This window comes from Varanus komodoensis, unplaced genomic scaffold, assembly GCF_004798865.1.
Source record: "Varanus komodoensis strain SLA01 unplaced genomic scaffold, ASM479886v1 scaffold16, whole genome shotgun sequence".
In the NCBI taxonomy this organism is placed as follows: Eukaryota; Metazoa; Chordata; class Lepidosauria; order Squamata; family Varanidae; genus Varanus; species Varanus komodoensis.
The window spans coordinates 9567240-9587949 of NW_025335468.1; the positions used below are offsets into that span (position 1 = coordinate 9567240).

Here is a 20710-nt window from a genome sequence, read left to right on the forward strand (position 1 = left end):
GATGCAGATAAATTGGAATAAGTTCAGAGAAGGGCAACAGGGATGGTCAGGGGATTAGAAGTTACATCCTGTGAGAAAAGAATGAAGGCACTGATTAGGTTTAGCTTTGAGAAGAGCTAGCTGAGGGAGGATCTAACCCTTGTCAAGTACCTAAAAGATTCTCATGCAGATGAGGGCTGCACCGAGCTCTCTCTCATCCAAGACTGTAAGGCATGAAGTAATGGACTTAAGGTACAAGAAGGCAGATGTCAGTTGAACATCAGGAAAGGCATTTTGAAGGTCGGGACAGTTATACAATGGAAGCACCTGCCTAGGAAGTGGGTGGGTTCCACATTGGTGGCGAGATTGGACAGTCATCTGGCAGAGCTACTTCAAACTGAACTCCTGAGCTGAGCACAAAGTCAGTCAATGGCTTGAATTAGGGATGCAGTGATCAGGCTGGAATCCAGCTGTCTTATGCTCACCAGACTCCCCCCCCCCCCCCCCCGTGCTCAGCCCTGGCCAGGAAGCAGGCTGAGCCAAGATCAAGTACATGAACACTGGGGAGTGCTAGCAGTTTCTTTGTGCAAAATGCACAAGGCATGCGGTTCTTTGCACCAAGTATGCAAAGCCTGCAAGTCCTGCGTGTGGAAGCAGAACTCCACTTGCACAGTGGGCACATGGACAACATGTGTGCAGGCTCGCCTCACAGACTCACTTGGACTTGTTTCCTGCCAGATGCCCATGCAAACACTCAGTGCAAGGCAGATTTAGGACAGAGAGAAAGCAGGTCTCAGTCTGGGGGGCGAAGCTGCGGAAATCCAGCAGAGTCCCACCTCAAAACTGGATTCCTCATATACCACTAACTTAAATTCAAACTCTGTGGTTAGACAATTAGAATGTTTCTGTTGTATGTTAATTTTGGTTTTCTACTTTTTGATTATGTGTTATTTTTGTTAATTTGTTATTTTTATTAATTGATAAGAACTATAACAATTGTTGGAGTCGCTTAGTGAAAATTTGTGAATCGATTTACATTGCAGTATGGCTGCAAAAAAGGGGTTCAGTAAAAACTGTTCACAATGTGGTTTGTAGAAGGCCTGCCAACCAAAGAAGCATTCCTCCTACTTCCCTGGGGATGGGGGAAAGGCAAACTTTTAAACTGGCTACACGTCTGGTATCTGCCCCAAAGTCTTGCCCTCGTAGCACAGCTAAGTACGAGCAGAAGTCACAGCACGGCTCTCTCACACAGTACTAAATATCCAGCAGTACTACGCAGGACAAAGCTGCGCAGCAAAAGATCCTGTTCTAATGTTTATGTCAGAAGGGGGCATCCCTGTGCAAAGCACTTTATCATCACTATTTATTTTATTCTCACAACAAACGTATCTGGTAAGATTACTAATCTTTGCATTTTACAAGCAGGAAAGTATTGCCAGGAGATGCTGACTTGCCTCTGAAATCTAGAGCTGAGTACTGAGTGAAACCTTTGTCTTCCAGACCCATATTTTATTAATCTATTTTTTAATAATTGCTAAATAATCAGAGAACCCCAATAAGAATGTTGAAAGCAGTGCAATAGGTGTACTAAATATAGTATCTGCACATATGCTGTAGTACTGATGACTAATGCAATCTGTAAAAGGCTTAGCAAAAAGTCTCCCTGATCTGCTCCAATGCTACCAAGCAGGAAGGCTGTCGTGGAGAGGGAGTTGCACAAGCGTGAGACCACCAGTGCGAAGGCGAAGCCACTGGAGAACCCTGGCTCTCATGTGTAGGTGAATGTGACTGTTCTTTTGAAATACTATTGCCTGCTCCATGTTTCAAGGAAGATTTATAAGATAAGGCATAAAAAGCAGCATTGCTTTGATATCCCTGCCTCTCCTTTTTCCATGAATTCATTTCCGAAAATAAAGCACTGAAAATTACATTTCTGTACCTGGAAGGGATCTGTAAACCATCCCGTCCACGCCTTTGCCCTAGGGCAGGAGCCATTAATCTTTATTGTTTATTAGTCTCACCACAAATGAACTAACTGGATGTATCATAGCACAAGGGCCTGCCTGATTCAAGGAATAGCTAAGGGCCATTTCAGGGGTGCCAAGAGCAGCACTACTGCCAGGCGTGCTGGCCTTGGGGGGATCCATGTGGTACGCCCTTCTCCTCTTATATCCCTGCAGTCTAACAAAATTGGAGCATCTTGAGAAAGAGAAGCTGGCCTTTTCCAGCACTTGAGTTATAAAGAAGCCAGAGGACTCCAGCGAGTTACATTCCCACACAGTGTCACTTGTCTTGTCAGAAAACATCTCTGGGCAAATTTCTATGGGCTGGATCCAGCAATAGCCTTTCTCTAGCAGAAGGTTCACCTATTGTTGGTGATCCTTCTTCCAATGCACAGCACAGCTCACCAGGTTCAGGAGGGTCTCCAGACTCCCTGTGTGGCATTGAAAGGTGTCAGCAAAGAGGCTGTTGTGAAAGGGGCCAAGCAAGGAGTACACTTGACCCAGCATAGATCTGGATTCAACCAAATGCTATTTGGCTTCTGTTGCTGCCAGAAGTACACACAGAGATAATTGGTGGTCAGTCTGTGGCTGACTCGTCCTATTACTGAGGTGCTGGGATCTCTGCTAGAGTCAAACCCCAAGCAAAATCAGAGTAGCTTACACTGCAACGCTTGACAACTTGTAACTGAATGTATGAACTGATTTCACTGGGTGGGGAGAACTGTGCTTCAAGAAGCTATTGGGTGATACGACCTTCTGCCTGTAGAATCAGATTTATGATGTCTTACTCATATATATGAACCATTGCTTGAAGTTTCAGTGAGCAGCTAATGATCAGGCATGCATAACTGGCCACAGAATTGGAATAGAAATTTAGGGATCCGCAAATAATGTCTAAGTACATTGACTGTGTTATGCCAATTTCCATAGAGGAGAATGCATCCCAATGTCGTGTTTTCACTAATATTCCAAGCACTATTCATGTTGTGGGTTGTAAAAGGGGGCTAAGGCCAGTCTGTAGGTGCAAATAGTTCATTTTTAAACAAAATAAATAAAGCATACAACACAAACATTCTCTATTTACTCTTTAAATGAAGCACTGTTGCCTGAGAATAGTGTGATTTGAAATTTAACATATGCAGCCCTGAACTCACCCGACGTGATACATGGCATGTTTGCTTTAAAAGACGGGAACAATCTCAAATCTGGTTTGAATTAAAACATGGATGTGTGAGACACAGAGGGAAGGGGGGTTGGGGGAGCCATTGTCTTAGCCAGCATCTAATAAAATAACTATTTGAGAAGAGAGAGAATGGCTGCCTTGTAACAGCAGAGCTGTTAAATGCATCAGATGGAGGGGAAATGTATTTATAGCACTGGAGACCTGCAAGCATTTTATCTTCTTCCTTGAGTCCTTTTTAATAATAATAAAAAAAACTTGGCATCTTCAAGACATACTATGATGAACCAGAACCAGAACAGCTACTCAACGCTGAAATTATCAGCAGGCACAGGCAGGGGGTTATTAGTCATAGCCTCAGTATCACACTGGAATGAGAGCCAAGGATTCAACAAGCATAGCAGTCCACTTTGGAAAGGAACCAAAGTGTGTGTGTGTGTGTGTGTGCGTGTGTGTGCGTGTGTGGAGGAGGGGTTGGCGGGAGAGACTTTTTAGAGGTTCTTTTATTCTTGCTTTTATTCATTTTGCCTTTTTAACCCTTAGTATTCCATACCACCAAGTCCAGAAACAAGAGTTGAGAATATGCTACCATTTAATGGCAAAACCTTCTAACCAAAAAGGCAAGTGGCAGTAACAGTGAGAGAGAGCCCAATACTTTTATTGATGAGCAAGGAAAGAATGTAGACGTTTACCCCACATAACTGGATGTCTCTGGAGAGTCACATGACTCCAGTGAAGGCACAGCACCAGTAGTTTTTTGCTGCACTCTTGCCAAAGGATCATTCTGGCCTCAGTGCAGAGAATATGCCCAAGGCATTGCAAACACATAGAGAAAGAGGAGGTCTGCTGAGCTGGTATGCATCTGAGACCATAAGTTTCCAACTGCTCTGACTTGACCATCTTGGGCAAGATGCAGTCCAGTTTCTTTTGTTATACTCAGATATGAATGGTACAGCATATTTGGGTTCATCGGTCCTTAGGGATAGCCCTTTCATGTATGACATCTGCTTCTCTTTCTCTTCGGGCCACTCCACCTGTTACTTTTCAAAAAGTGTACATATGCATTGGCAGGTCATACTTTCATTGCAAGATTCTCAAAATGTGATATGGAGTTTACAGTATGTACAAAACAGAGAGGCCCTGGAGGCAGATTGAGAATGTCCCAATATACCATCCTTGCCAGTAGATAATGTGCATTCTGGTTCATATAGTATATTCTTCTCATAACATTGGACTTCAGTGCAATTAGCATTGGAGCCCATTATGCTGTGGTCCCTTCTCTTATGCATATTAAGACATTCTCACAACAAATCAGAAAGTTATGCAGAAAAGTTGACTGGTAAGACATGGATGCAGGGCAGGGTCCTAAATTTCAAAGCATTCCTGGAAAAGTAGGAATACTGCTGATAGTAGTAAAATGACATGCAGACTGGACAGTCCATACTGGTGTCCAGGGTGAATAAAAAACGATTAAAAATAATAATTTAAAAATTGGGTTTTCTTATTGAAATTATATTTGATTTATTTAAATTGGATTTTTAAAAAATAAAATGCTTTTTGAGGAAAAATTTAGTCAAAGATTATTTTTATTTAAGATACATTATAGTACAAAGGTTATTCATCATGAAATAGATTATGTATATTCATACCGTGTTTAATTTTTTTAGTAAATGAATTCCTTTAATCCATTCACAATGTCATGCTCTTCCAGAGGTTTTTGTATGATTATTGGGCATTTTTTTTCTATCTAGAAGATATTATCACAGATTCTTAGCTTTACAGTTCTCAGAAATGTGAACTTGTGTACAGAGTTCACATAAAATAAACATACAGAGTTGAGGAAAAAGTCCTTAATCCTATTGTTCCTTTGCAAATCTGTGTACACAGAACCAACCCCTTACTTCTTAAGCACTAAGTTTCAAGAAATTCAATGAATAGAAGAAGACGGTTGGGCATGGAATAGATCTGCGCAAGAAGTTAAGTGTGAGAAGATGGGGCATGCAGTAAAGATGAAAGTGAAACCTTTTGAGCAGAATACTCTACAAGTCTTTGAACCTTTTTGTGTCTACTCTGAGGTTGATCATATTATTCTTTCCTTGGAGGAGAAAACCTATAATGGCACCAGGCCGTAAAAGAGACCCAGTTTGGAAATATTTTAATGAAGTTCCTCTACCTATGAATAAGACACGCATGCATGCAGATTATGCAGAAAACCATTCTTTAAATCTAGTCTTACTGACTAGTGATTTAAATCAAATCCACCCTGCTGGTGCCACACCCACCCACCCTCTCAGTCACATGGATGTGGAAGAGGCCACAGCACTTGCACTCTGAAGATTAAATGCAATATGCAGACGCATCAGATCTCTGAACTGAAGGGTGTTAAAATGTATCCATGTTGTCTAGTGGTGCAGATAGGGGGTGACTGGAGTAATGCCAAACTGTCGTCCTCCATGTAGCGATAGCCGTCTGGAGGAACAGATGCATAACGGGTGTGTGTACGCGCGCTCACGCATGTGTATGGATCCGTTCACGCTTGTGCATTTCAGTGTCATCTTGTATGACATATTGACTGCTAAGAGCTGTATAAGAGGCACTTGTTCTTATGTTACTCTCCTTGGAGTTCACTTAATTCATCTTCTATGCATAAATGTTTCAGTTGAAAGCGTTAAAGAATAATCTCCAGCCTTTTTGTCCGCTCCCCACTGCCCCGCATTAAACTAAAAACTGTTCAGTCCAGAAACTATAGAAGTCCGACAATGTGTTTGCTTGAGAATTCTCATAAGCTTTCAGTAATGTTTGATTTATCTACAACTAGATTCAATTGCTAGTTGTAATTACTTGAGGACTCTCTGAAACAGAAGATTAATTCTCCAAGTGCCATGCTCTTTCGACTACACTGTTGTAATACTACCAACATGTGCCTTAGGGTCTGTGTAGAAGGCAAGCGAGCGGGATTTCAGACTATCTCCGCTACCTGCAACCCGCATTATTATTGATGCGTACTCATCCTCCTAGGAACACACGTGCCTTGGGACTGCTGAGAGGATTCGTGGGCCTGGAGTGGACATGGGTCAGAGGGGCTGTCTCCAGATCCTGGAACCAGCTATTTTTGGATGGATGGGGGCCCTACATTTGTTTTGCATGCTTGTATATTTAGGAACCTTAGTCATATGGGAATGATTGATCAGTTGCACTCTCTCCCCAAGGAAATGAGTGTGATATCATTTCAGCTGGGGGCAGGGACCCAGCCAGCAGCGCAAGCATGCTTCTGTTGATGAAAGCCAAAGCAGGGAGGCTGGCCTTCTGAGGCTGCTGACAGCAAACCACCCAGGAACTTAGCAAGCTGAGCTCTAGGTAGTGATGGTCCAGATCCTTTTCATCTTCGCCCCCCCCCCCAACCTTTGGATTGCCCTTGTGACTGCATTCAGCATATACTGATCCAAGGCTCTCAGCAGTGTCTAGTATCTGACTCTTTCTGTCTGTTCTCTGGTGTCCCAGCCTTAGCCAATTCATTTTCTCTGTACATTACAATGTCTTGTTTGTCCAAGTCCCTTGTCCACTACTTTTGCTTAACTCTTCAGTTCATCTTTGCCTTCTTTCATTGGCTTGTATACAACATTGGCTTTGCACTAGTGGAAAGAACTTCTATTTGCATAAAGACAAGCACTTGGCTTTCACTGATTCCCACCCTCCATCCGCTGGCACAAGTCATCAGCCAGAGGAATGTCCCTATAAATCTTGGGTACTTCAGCCACTTAGACAAAGTACTTTTTGGGGCCAGGGAATATGTGATGGGATATGGTAAAGGTAAGACCATATCCTATCCTGCTGTCTTTCTTCCTAGTCATTGTTTCAACTGAAAGGAATCATTTTTCTGCTAGCAGTAATATAGTGCACAACTTATTTTTATACCAAAGCACCATTATTAGTTCATTCAGCTGCAGCTCAATACATTGCCTGATGGATTGGAAAGGAAAAGACTCGAAGACACTGATGCTATACACATGGTTTATATGTACCGTGCTTTATAGAAGCTGCTGTATGTTCATTACAAAATCACCTGTGTTTCAAATTGGATTTGGTGAGTGAAAGGATTTCTTGATTCGGCATACTAAACATTCTTTTCAGAGTAGAGTCACTTTGATTCAAAATTGAATGAGGTGCTGCTGAACAACTAAAAGAAAATAATGAACATTACTACTTCAATCCGCCTGGTTGCATAAATGTTGCGGGCCTCATTTTTGTGACACATGCATCTGCCAAGAATCACTCTCTTTAGCATTTTGTATGAAAAAGTCAAATCAGCTTGAATTATTTTTATATTTTATTAGTACGGTTTGTTGTTTTTACTAAAAGGCTCAGAGCTGTCTCGAGGAGCTGACATTACAGTAGAGTCAGCACTTTTTTCTCTGCCTGCCTTGCTCGTATTATACTCCTGGCATCATAACTAATTTTCTAATCAAGTAAATGTGTGTGGAAGTCTGATTCGGAGATAAATGTTGAGTACACTAAATGTAAGGTACACGAAGAATAATTCAATCTGGTTTAGGGGATATGACACTGCTTCATTTTCTGTAGCTTTTGCCATGGCAGACTAACACTCTTATGGGCTTCTGTCTGTACATCTGTCTGGACACTATTACTGATCATGGACCATTGAGAAATAAGCATATCAGTAAGTGGTACACAGAAACAAACTTCACTGTAAGTCCAGAGGGGCTTTAGTCAGCTGCATCAAATGCTAGAGAAAGTCCTGCAGTATCTTAAAAGTGAAGTAGTTGCCCCTGGTATGAATTTTCAGAGGCAGAAGGTCTTGATCCATCTATCAAGATAGGTTCTTCCCTGCTAAATCTCATAATATAATGCATATGTTAATCCACTGAGGAAAGGCTGAACTACATGGCAAATGTGTGTTGCCTGCAAGATGAGCTAGGTTCAGTCCTTAGCATCTCCAGGTGGGGCTGAGAAATATTTAATGCATTTTCCCCTCCTTTCAGGAAGATTTGTGCAAATTTAACTCGCTTTTTTAACTTTCAGGAAGTTTTGTGCACATCTGCATAAATCTTAGAAAGTTTTAAAAATGTTAAATACTGGCATATATCCCCAAACATGAAAAAACTGTTAAATTTATACAATTGTCAGCAAAGGTGGGGTGGGGGGGAGAGACATTAATTGTACGTAAGTTTCCTGAAAGTGGAAAAATGTTATGTACAAATCTCCTGAATATATGGGGGAAAGTATCTTAAGAACATAAGAAAAGACATGCTAGATCAGATCAGTGGTCGATCTAGTCCAGCATTCCTTTCACACAGTAGCAAACCAACTACCCATGGGATCTCTCAAGCAGGATAAGTAGAAAATCTCCCTCCTGCCCAAGCTCCCAGCAGCTGGTTTACACAGGCAAATTTTCTAATATCAGAGATAACACATGGCCATCAAAACTAGTAGTCATTGATATTTTTCTCCTCCTCTGAATTTGTCCAGTCCCCTTTTAAAGCCATCCAAATTGGTGGCCATCACTACATCCTGTACCACTAAATCCTGTAGTATAATGATGCATTGTATGATCTGTCCCGAATCTCCCAGCAATCAGCTTCGTTGGGTGACCTCAGGGTCTAGTAATATGGAAGTTCTTGCACCCAATGCATAATTTTGAACACCTCTTTTATGTCTTCCCTTACTCACCTTCTTTCTAAAGCTAAACAATACAAACTGTTGTAAGCATTCCTGAGAGAAGGAATTACTCCAACCACTTGATCATTTTAGTTGTCCTTCTCTGCACATTTTCAAGCTCAATAATGTCCCTTTTCAGGTGTGGTAACCAGAACTGTACACAACATTCTGAGTTTAGTCACACCAAAGCTTTGTATAGGGGTGGGGAACCATCTTGGCAACTTTTCTTTCAGTTGCTTTCCTTTTTATGGTGTTTGCTTTTTTCACAGCAGCCACACTTTGACATGTTCATTGAGCTGTTCAACACAACCCCAAGATCTCTTCCTTGGTTAGGGTTTGATCTTCAGAGGAGCCAAATCCAGCCCCATCCCCACACCAAAATCTTAAGGTTCCAGATTTGAGGGAGTGATCTAACAGCCACCTTCTTTTCACAAGTTTTGGTTTCTCTTCATAGCTAACTTTTTGACTGTCCCAAAGATAAACCAAAATGAAAGGTAAAGCTCTGAGCAGCCTCTGGGCATATCTGGGATATTTTTTTAAATAGAAAGAGACAGTGAACCATAGACAGTCCCTCCAATGTGTTGCTTGGGCACTTTGAAGGTGCCGCCAAATCAGAGATCATGTTTTGCGATTTCTGTGCAAAAAAAAAAAAAAAGGTGAGGAGCAACTGAAAAATGGCTTGCAGTCACAGCAGGAAGAAACCAGGCAAGTCAGACCTTTGGGATATCAAGGAGGGAGGTGGTGAACAATCATTGTCTGTTGGGCACACCATGGTTTGTTCATACAATAAACCGCCATGGTTTGTTGCCAGTTTGGGTTGACAGGGCATGTGAATGAATTCATAATTTGGTCCTCTTTATTTATTTGTTTGTTATTTAAAACATTTCTATGCCGCCCCCATCGCAACAAAGCCTCAGGGCGGCTCACAACAAAAACAAAAACATACAAAATCATACAAAAATTATACACTAAAAATATTAAAACCCGGTGCATCTCGGCTTAAAAATTTTTCACTTTTCACAAAGACCTACATAGAACCTCTCCTCTTCAATTGATTCCATCATTTTAGTATGTCAAGGTAGTGATCCTGTTATCCATCGAGACATTCCTTAGGATCTACAGTTCCTAGAAAGTTTTTAGATGGGTATTGGAAAGCAGTTGTGGCAAGCCTCCAGAGTGAGCACTCATTTGACTCAGACTTGAAATGCGTCGCATGTTTTGCAAGTGCCATTTCACAGGATTTCCTCTTCCATGCAGAAGTACCATCTCTTCTTTGTGGTTGTTCTCCTTTCCCAAGGATAAATCAAGTATTTTCTTTCCTAGATACCTCTTACAGTGCTTTTTTCTCCCCTTATGCAAATAACCTCATTTTCACAAATAATAAAGTCCGTTCTCTGCCACTAGTATTTCATACCAGGCACTCTTGGCTATTTTGCTCACAATCGCCTCATCGCTTCTTCTGGAGTCAACGGCTTTGGAACTGCAGCTTTTCTCTTGTATTTGGGACTGGGGGAGTGGGGAGGGAGGCCCAGCTGCAATGCATCCTCCAGCACCTCGTATTTTTGTGGTCTCTGTATCTGCTTCCCAGCAAGTGTCCAAATCATTTGACAAAAACAGTATTCTCTTTTGGTTGAAAAATATTTGAGCCGCACTTGAAATTCTCCAGGTTTGTTGATGTTCTGCTCAGACTTATTATCTTTTACTGTCCTGAATGATGCTTGGATGATAACCAGACATGGATAGATTGACTCCTATGAAGCTGGGTTACTTGCAGCTTCAGCCGTTCTCATACAGGCTTTGGAGGGAAGGAAAGAATGGGTAGGTGCCTCTTTCTAGAGTAATCCCAAGTCAGCAACTAAGTCTCTGGGGGAGGGGCTGTTTTTTTAGTTGACTGGGTAGCTAGCAACACCAAATTCCTCCAAGATACCCTCCCACACCTAGCAAGGTACAACGAGCCTCCAGTGTGAGCAGCCACAGAGGTACTGTCAGAGTTCTCTGCATATGTGCCATAGCTGTCCCTTTCACAAACATGTGAGAGATTCTGAAGAGAGTTCTCCCCAAGCAATGGCTGAGAAAATGTTTTTAAAGGCCCTTTGACTGTGTTTTTATGAAGGGGAAACCATTGCAACTTGGTCCTCTTACAAATGGGGACGATGTGGGAGGTTGGACTGAAGCCTTTTGCATCCATTTGCCTATACCTAATCTGAGTAATTATTGACAAAGCGATTGTCAAACCTGTAGCTATTTTTAATGTCTGATTCTGATGTCTCTTTGTCACTCGCTTTTATCTCCTATTATTAATAGAATTAAGCAGAAACTAAATCCAGGCATGAGAACATTTGGTGCCTTTGCGCTATATTGTCCACAAGCACTCATTTTGAGACAAAAGGCATCCTCTCCTATGTGAGTGGGCAAGGAATTAGCAGGGCTTTTATTCTGCCCTCCCGTCTCTAAAGTGCCAGCCAGTGCAACAGAGGGGCAGAATATCTCATGCCAAGTAAATCCTGGTGCAGATTATTCTCCCATGCTCTCTTATCCTTTAAGAACAAAGAAAGGCAACAGGGGCTAAACATCCTCTCCATCCTGCTATTCAGTTCCTGAGGTTGCACGAGTTCCTTGTTGCTGGGATGATGAAAAATTCACTCTTCCCAACAGACCTCTCTCTCGCTCGCTCGCTCGCTCTCTCTTGCTCTCTCACTCACTCCCCCACCCCCCAGCCCACCTCCCTGGTCGTTTCCCAATTGCTAGCATTTGTTTTAATATTGGATGTGGCTCACAGCTGAAGAGCTCTGTTCCACCCCACCCCCACCATGTCGGCTTTTGTTCTAGCATAACAACTATTTGCTGCAGGCATGTTAGCTTCACATTTTAATACCAGGCACACCCTGGAGCAGAATGAGGCAGCAGATCTAATAGATCTGATGTCATGTATAGATCTGCCTACTGTACATCACAGTTTCTAAATTTCAGTAATTAAAACATTCCCTATTTACCACAAGGTTAAAAGGCTGAATAAATAACAGACTTTCCCAGTTTCATTCTAAGTAATGTTACGCTTCCCCTCCTATTCCTTCTTCATTTTTTCTTCCTTCTATGCAAGCCCTAAGAAAGCGAGTTGTCACCATGCAACCATCCCTCCTGCTTGCAGTTTGAGGAGCGGGGAAGAACACCATCTGTGCCCCCCACACTTCCACAGAACATAGTCCACATGTATATTCTTGCTGCAATCCTATACACCTGCAATCCTATGTACCTGGAGGTATATGCCAATGAACTTATTAAGATTTCCTTTGGAGTTGACATGCATAGGGCTTCACCTTGTTGTTTTCAGTGAAATCTGATATGCAAATCCTTTAGGGCCATATTACTTAAGTGCCATATTACTCTGGAGTGGTGGGCAGGGAAGCTGAATTGAGCTCTGCTTGAATACATGTGTAAATGCATCGTTTTGGTGTGGTGTACAGACGGCATGTCACACTGCAGAGCTAATACAGAGAATGAATTTACAGAGTTGGGGTATTTGTATGATGGGGACTGGCTGCTCCTCAGTTTGGACCTCCCTTTTGCTGGAGCTTCTTCAGAGATTGTCTCTGAGAATTTTCCAGAGGTGACACAAATGATATAAATTCAGTCAGGTTTTGAATAGCAAATTCTAAGTCAGGGTGTTTTTTAGCGGTCAGATATATTAATAACCTGTTTTGCATATCTTTGAGCCTGTGAGGGGCAAGTAGTTGAAGCCCAAGAAATGTCAGGTCACATGTAGGATATATGTGTGCTACTTCTGATTGTTAATTATCCATCTTGGATTTCAACATCTTTCATTTTCAGATTTTGAGTGGCCTTTTTGTTTGTCATTGTAGGTAGTCCAAATGGACCAGAAGTTGAATCTCATCACAGACCTGTTGCATCATCTGGTTTCTAGTCAGCAAAGAAACCCAGGCAGCCACAGATCATCTCACAGGAATGATGCTAACACTCTCCCTACCTATGAGCAGCTGAACGTCCCAAGGGAAATCCAAGATGACATTTCCTGATGCAACAGAGATCTGTTTCCTTCCATTTAATTGACACTGAATGTTGTGAATCTTGATGGGAGTTGGGGACAAATTAAAGCTCATAATCAGCCATGCAAGAATTAAATATGTCTGATAAACCAATGTTATTCTTCCAAAGACAGATGTTATTCTCGCAAAGACAATCACCCAGACAACTACAAAACCTTAAAGCCTACACTGTGTTGTTGCTCATTAATGTGGTATATTCATAAGCTCATTTTTCCTTGCGTGAACAAATTATACTACTGCTTTCTGTCACTATACTGAAAGACCAAAAAGACTAGATGAGGATGATGCAGGCAAAAGTAAACCAGTCTGTGTGCCCAGTTTATCAGGCACTGCTGCTACTGGCGAGGTTCTGAAGTCCTGTGCAAACACCACTACAGTAGTTTGAAAACTCCACAGCAGCAACACTTGTTGGGTTGCACCCTGTGTCTCTTTGATAACAATGATACTTGAACTTCTATGGTCATGTGTGAATTCTGTATATGACTGTGCTGACAGTAATGTAGTTCTGCTAGTCAGATTCGAAAGGAAAAAAGTATGTGGGTTGTATTATGTAAACATACCACTGCCAGTTTAGAAAATGGCAAAAGCATGCAATGTGTGATTTTTCCCCTCCTGTTTTCATTTTCAGCTGGTTATGTAAATCTTAGATAATGACTACAGACTTCTTTTCTTCAGGGATGAACTAGTGCTTTTGCCTATAATATTAACATTGTAAAGGAAAGCAATACAGATTTTTGTATAATATGGTGATTTCATAGGGATACTGAAATACAGCATAGGAAAATTGTTGTTGTTTTAATCATACTGCTGCCAAATAATTTATATATAGTATTTATCACAACCATCTGAGTGTGTTGTCCTGAAGGAGCTTGCAAAATTCATTGCTTTTTATATTGATGTGTAAGTCTAATTTGTTTCTCAATGTACTGTAATAAGCACAGGTCTAGCATAACTGGATCTTGTTGGACAGGGGTTAGTCAAAACTGCTAGGTAGGGGAAACTTAGGCTAAGTTCATTAAGGAAAGAGTGGAGGTATGTTACCAGCCAAATGCACATTCATTTCTACATTGGTTGGCCCACTGCCCTCTGATGGCAAAAAGGGAATGTGTGAATCTCCCTTTTGCTATGATGCACAAAGTCTTCAGCCTGTCTGACTGTTACAAAAAGCTCTGCTAGATGAATGTAGAAATGCATCTGCCTGGCTGCATTTTCTATAGCTCCTTTAGCTGCTGTATGCATCAGGGAAGCCGGAGCAGGAAACATTCGAGCTTCTGCAAGCCTGCTCTGTTAATACAGAAATCAGCTCTTATCCAGGAAAAATCCTGCATGCTGGAGGGCAGCAAGAGCTGTCCATGTACGTTGTGCAGCACAGATTATGAAAGTTGGCTTCCTGAGAATCTTACCATTTATTTATTTTAATTGTCCCAGGAAATGAGTTTGAAAATGTATGATCTGCCCTTGCAACATATTGAATCACGGGATGTCTATGTTGCCTCACCACATCTCAAACCTAATGCTTTTTTTCAGTTGGGTTCTCCCACATACACAACTGTGAATCATCAAATGCTGAGCAAAGCAAGTGATATAAAATCATATATCAACCAGCCCTCAAATCAAAGGGAACTGAAGAAAGAACAAGGGCTTCAGTTCAATTTGAATGAGCCCTATCCTCAGAGCTGCCCTAATTCAACAAATATCTACATTTTTCATAGAATGATTCCCAAAAAATGACGAACATTTCTGCTTACTGAGCACAATTGCAGGTTTGGACTTTCTGTGGCAAGGAGTTAATGCTTCCCTCATATAGAATGTTTATTTTATTTCCCTGAGAATAGCACATAAGTATATAGCACCGTATTAGGGCGAGTAGGCACTTGATCAGCCAGATGAGCTGCAGCTGAAACCTAGCACACACTGAGGTAGCCCTGGCAATTCAAAAGGAAAGTGGAATGTTCCCTGCTTCTCATCCCACATAGATGCTTTCCCCTTTGCTAATATTAAAGGGTGGCCAGTCATCTCCTGCCCTCCTTCAGCCCCAGGTGTGGTCCTGCTATATCCTCTGGGGGGTACATGCATGCCCATGGCTCCTTAGGTGAGCAGCAAATTGTGCACAGTCCGTCAGGAAACCCCAACACTAGAAATACATTAGTATGGATGGCCTGGCCATGCTTCCTTTGGTGGCCTTGTGACCATAACACTGTAGTTCAGAAACCCACTTTCCTATTAGATTCCAGAAGATACTGATGTCCTGGCTGCAGTAGCCAGAGTAGCTGTATCAGCTTAAAGTGAGGTGCAGCCATGTCTGTAGCCCCAGAATCAAGCAGTGCAAAAGCTGTGATGCCGCACTTGACCTCACTGAACAGATTTCCTTCCATGGAGCTGTTAATGAAGGGGCACACACTTTGTTCTCTGAGGGCTGCTTCATGCATCTTACCTTCGTAGGCACATGTCAGACCCAGCATATGCATCCACTGACTACATGGCAGCTGTACATCTCTTTCCACCACCCATGCCTACAATGTAAGGACAATTTAAAAGAAGGGTTACAGCAATGTAGCCATTCTGGCACACAGAGAGCTATGGTCTCTCTGTTGAGAATGGAACATGGGAAGGGGGGGACATCCATGGAAAGTTCCACCCCTGGCGGAGAACCACCTAACCTGATACATGTTGAATGCCACTGAAGAGACAGTTTCCCTCAATGTGCCGAAAATAGTCAACATTGGCTTTCTAAATATACTGCACAATGTAGACTTTTAAAAAAATAAGAATCCATTGCTAGAACCTTAACTGGAAAAGTTTAGTGTGAGTCTATAGGATTCATAAAGTATCACACTGGCAGGCCCGTTTGCACCAAGGAAATTTTTAAAACATTTATGTGGAAATGAGTGTTCAAGAATACAAGTAAATGTGACACTAATCAGATGTGTTTGAAAAGCAGTGACCTATGTCCTAAAGTGAGGAAACCGAGTGCTCTTTTTAAAAACCTTTTTAGGGCCTTTTTGTTATGACAATGGCACTGGTGGCAATGGTATTATGGAAAACTGAGAGTGTGAGTGTGTGTGTGTGTAAAATACAGCCATCCCCAACCTGGAGCCTCTCAGAGATGCCGGGCTGCTGCTCCCACAATTCTCAGGCAGCAAGTCCATGCTGGCTAGGAATCAGGCGGGTTACAGTCCAGCGCATTTGGAAGACACGAGGTTGGAGAAGGCTGTGCAATATATAATAAAGGCTTTTGCTTTATATAAAGATAAGTGGTTTTCCTTCTTTTCTACAGGAACAGAAGCTAGATAAATTAAGGGGATCATGTGTTTCAAAGAACAAAGATTCTTGTCCAGTGCTGGGCACAAAAAGTGTGCCCCCATGCTTCCTTCAAATATTTGTAAAAGAACAAAGATATGATATGTTTCTCAAAGCAGATAGGTTAAATCAACCCATTTGGTTTGGTTTGGTTTGACTTTTCCATGTATTTAAATGAATGAGACAACAGAAATTCCAGTACAGGAACGGCATAATAAACTCTGTATTTAATATTATTACATTAAAAAAGACTCCACACTAAAACAGATTTGACAATCTGATTGTGGCACATATCAGTGTAAATTTACACAAACAGAGCCAGGTTAAATCATCTTATTCATTGCCTAGGGTGGAAAATCCATTTGCAATTTCCAACCTTTGCATTCATGAATTAACAGGTGGCACAGTCTACCAAGACATTCATGCCTCATTGGTATGAGAGCAGTGCAACATTTCCACATATGAAGAGCTGCTCCCAGGCCTAACTAATTCAGCAGTTTCTGCCAATGGCCAGTCAGATGCTTTTGGGGGATCAGTAAGATGGCAAGAGCCTCTTGCCCATCATTTCTCACTCAGCCGGCATACACTTCATAGCTTTTAAAAGGCCTAGCTTTTATTAATTTGACAGGGAGACTGTGTCTAGGGGGTCATAAGATACTCGGATTCCAAGATATGAGGCTGGAAACAAAGCTCCAAGATGTGTGATTCAGCTTCCTTCACCACCAGCACAAAAGCCATGCCAGCTGCCTTTCCAAGATCAGGAAATCAACCTCAGAGAAGGCATTCCAGTGGGATGGGGAAGGGAGAAGCCAAGGCAGCCAGGGTATGAGCTCTCCTGGCACACTTCAGCCTCCTTCCCTCCCCCTCTAAAGTTCCTCATCTAGAAGTGGAATTACAGAGTGAGAGGTATGAGAAAGGGAACAGCTTCAGCAGCTCCTTCAGTTCTGCACTGGATGCTTTTAAGCCTCCTTGTTCAGAGGCTTATGAGTAACACAAGTAGAATAGGACCACATCCTTATTCCCCTTGTGAAGCCATGTAAACCAATGGTAAACAATACAGCTTGTGGCAACCCCTCTCCCCCTCACACACCTTACATAGCTGTAAGGATTTGAATTCACCACTGTGGGTTTCCTAACCACCGAGCCATGTATGGCCTTTTTTAAAGGGCTGTCAGACGGCAGTCCTGTACCTGATCGTTTCCTCTATTTGCAGCACTGCCCAATTCAAAAGTTCAAGGACCATCAGAAGGGGGGACACAGCAGGGGCCCTGAAGTTGTCCAGTTACAACACCTGCAGCAGACACAGCAGGCATGCCGGGCACTTGCTCACCATCCCCTTCATGTTGAGAGATATTTCTATTTAAATCGCAATCACAGTTGCAACATTTGCAGCCACACATATAGACTAGCATGGGTGAATTTTATGTAGGCCTACATCCTCTTTTGTCCCCTGTTGGGGTGAAGTGTTCCCTCTTCTCTGGCAACTACACAGGGCTCTCCAGCTACTCCTCTCAGACTCTGCTCTTGAGCAGTTCTGGTTCATTTCAGTGAACCTTGCACAGGGGAACTTGCTAGTGAATTGTGCCCATGTCTCAAATCTGTCTTTCTCATGCTCTGTTGCACTTCATGGCACCCAGAATTTACTGTCTGAGGCAATCCACCTCATTTTGCCTCATGATTGCCTCATCTGTGCACAACAGGTCTCCTTTTGGCTTGCGCTTCCAAGACTTTATTGTAAACATTTCATTTTCTTTCTCTGGATAGCAAAGCACAGCTTCCAAGCCTCCTTAAATGGAATGTGGAATAGAGTTTAAATTATTCACCCTATGTACTTTAGATGCGTTTTAAAAACATGTAGAATAAATATCTAAGTGGTAGTTATACTGGGGCATTATATTTTTAAAGAAATCAAAAGGGAACTGTTATGATTTTGACTCTGTTTTTTAAATGATGTTCACTGTTGTAATTTGAGTTTATTAATTTCCTAATAAAATACAGGACAGGACATTGTATGATCTTTGATCTAGTCTGAACTTCATGTATTGCCAGAATTGTTTATCAGGGATTTGCCATAAAGGAAAAATAAGGTTATTTTCACCTAATTTTCATAATCAAATTGCAATATAAGTAGCAGAGTGAAGGACTATGTAGAACCTCTGTTACTGCATTTGAGGTGCTGCTACAAGACTGTCAGGTCTGTGAGTTGTAATCCAACCTGCTATTTCCACTTCTAATCCAGATCAGGGAGAGGCAATGTGGTGTCCCTTGGCACCTTTCTCAAGATCCAACAAGGGGTCCTCACACTTTTCTAATTGACACATTTTCATAGCAGCAGCTGGGAGTTCTCATGGTACTGAAACTCTGAGTTCAAAGGGTGTGTGTTTGGGCTCAGACCCCATCTCTGCCTGCCCAGCTTTTGGGCAAGTTACTTGTCCTTTGCCTCATCTCCCATGCCAAAAGTTTTGTGGTGGTGCCCAGGGCAATTTTTCAAATTGTCAGATGTGACCACAGTCCAAAAAGATCACTCACCCCTGATCTGGATAAAAGCACAAGAAGTCACAGCTGGAGACCAGTGGTCCAGCCTCACAGCATCCGAGCATCATAGATCCAGATAAGGACTGTTGCTTAACCCTTTGCTTGGATTGATCTTGTTTATGAAATACTCTCCTTTTCACTTGGTCCTCAGGCCTACGGCAGCACCAAGGGTTTTGATGGATCCCTGTTGACAAGAGTTCTTTGCAGATCATACCACAGCTGTTCCCAGTCACCCCACACATGGACATGTGCAAGTTATGCTGCAGATCCTGTCCTCCCATTCCATTGAGGACCACAAGGTCCTGCTATGATGCTGCTCCCTCTTACATTTCACAGTGGCTTGGATTCAAAATTCCTACAAACGTGGGATAGTTATGCTAGCAGATTGGCGAGGGAAGGGGTTTTGCCAGTTTTTCCTTCAACCTTCTGTACCCTCCAAAATCTGCTCTGGAGACAGGAGACTCTCCAGATTAGTGTGGAGGTGACAAGGCCATTGGACCAGTTGGGCAGTTGGGCAGCAGGTAGAGGAAACATTTCTCCTGTTGGTCCTCTTAACAAACAGGAACCAATGAAATAAAAAGAAATAAAATTGATAAGCCAAGTTTACTTTGGAATTGTTGACATAATTCTGGTACAGCATGTTCCAAAGTGTAGGGCTAACAGTTACTCTGCACAGCCAGGAAGGAAAATTGATTGCGGTGAAATGCCATTGTCCAAACCAGATAAAATTTGTGCTATTTCAAAATTAAAGTCAGCTTTTAATTATCTTTTAGAACAGTTAACCATAGCAAAAGCACATTGAAGTATCAGATGAAAGCACAAGGGAGCTGAGTTTTTCTGATTTGCAACAGTGCTTTGGATCCACAAGATAATTCTGGTGGTGAAAAAGGAGTGGAGGTTCTTTTTAGTCAATTACACTGCCCCACACACACATACACACACACTTGCTATTCCAGAGTGACCTTAGGAAGAAGATGGAATTGGGAAAGATCTCCTTTCCCACCTGCACCTTACCAGCTTGACCATCCTATGAACCCAGTTCTATTCATAGGATCTCTGGATCCAAGCCACAGAGCTGTAGAAAAATAGGGATTTGCTAATTTATCCACAAAATAAAATAAACTTTATGCAAGAAAAAAATGAGGTAAGTGCAAACTGCAGAAACCTTCATTACTTTTGGCTGCAATGTCTCTGGTTTCATAAGATCTCTTTCACCATTGGATCAGCTCCTGAGTGACAGGATGTTTATAAATATTCCAAATGAATTTTTAAATGTCAACAAAGACTAGAGAGAGATGGAGCTTTTTCTTATTGGTGGCAAGCAATCTAAGTAGAGAAGGGAGTATGCAGAACTATCAAAAATTAGCCAAACATTTAAGGCTGTGGGATGTGGGGGGAGGAGAGAGAGAGAGAGTTTTGAATGGAAAATTATGTAAGAAAACAAAGAGGGAATGGATACATGGAACGTTTTATCCACCACCAGCCCTTCAAAATTTGCATGGGCCTTCATTTGTATCCATATAATTCTCAACCTGACTGGCAGTTAGAGATTAATGGGAAAAAAGAGTGCTGGTTTGATACTGGGCATTTTGCTGTCTACTGCATTATGAACATGGAAAAAATAGATAAAGCCAGCTCTGAAATCTTCTTGGAGAATTAGTGGCTTTGTTTCACCTGTTGGTGTTAGTATTGCTCTGGCGAAATGCCTAAGGATTTAGCCTGAGCTAATCCAACCTTGGCTTTCCATAGCAGGCACCTACAGAACAAAGAAAATAAAGATTCCACAGCCTGGTTGGCTGGGTTTCTGCTAAATCACTCAGCCAGGTGGAGCAGAAGTCAGATCAGCAATCTTCCACAAGGCTTTTGGAAAAACATTTTTTTAGAAGCAAGCAACATCTTTTTGGAGAGCCAGAATTCATTTCATAGGAGAATTTAACTTAGTGTTTTTCCCTTTCGATTTGTTTTGAAAGCCA

The 20710-nt window shown here is 42.0% G+C and overlaps 1 protein-coding gene across 3 annotated transcripts in view; it reads left to right on the forward strand.

Moving 5' to 3' along the window:
* The window catches only part of KCNQ1 (potassium voltage-gated channel subfamily Q member 1), a 386754-nt gene extending 368557 nt beyond the window's left edge, over positions 1-18197 (forward strand). For all 3 annotated transcript variants that reach the window (XM_044425571.1, XM_044425572.1, XM_044425573.1), the window contains one exon: positions 12699-18197. In XM_044425571.1, the coding sequence (XP_044281506.1) occupies positions 12699-12872 (174 nt within the window). In that variant the 3' untranslated portion in view covers positions 12873-18197. The remainder of the gene's footprint in view (positions 1-12698) is intronic.
* The last annotated feature ends 2513 nt before the right edge of the window (positions 18198-20710 follow it).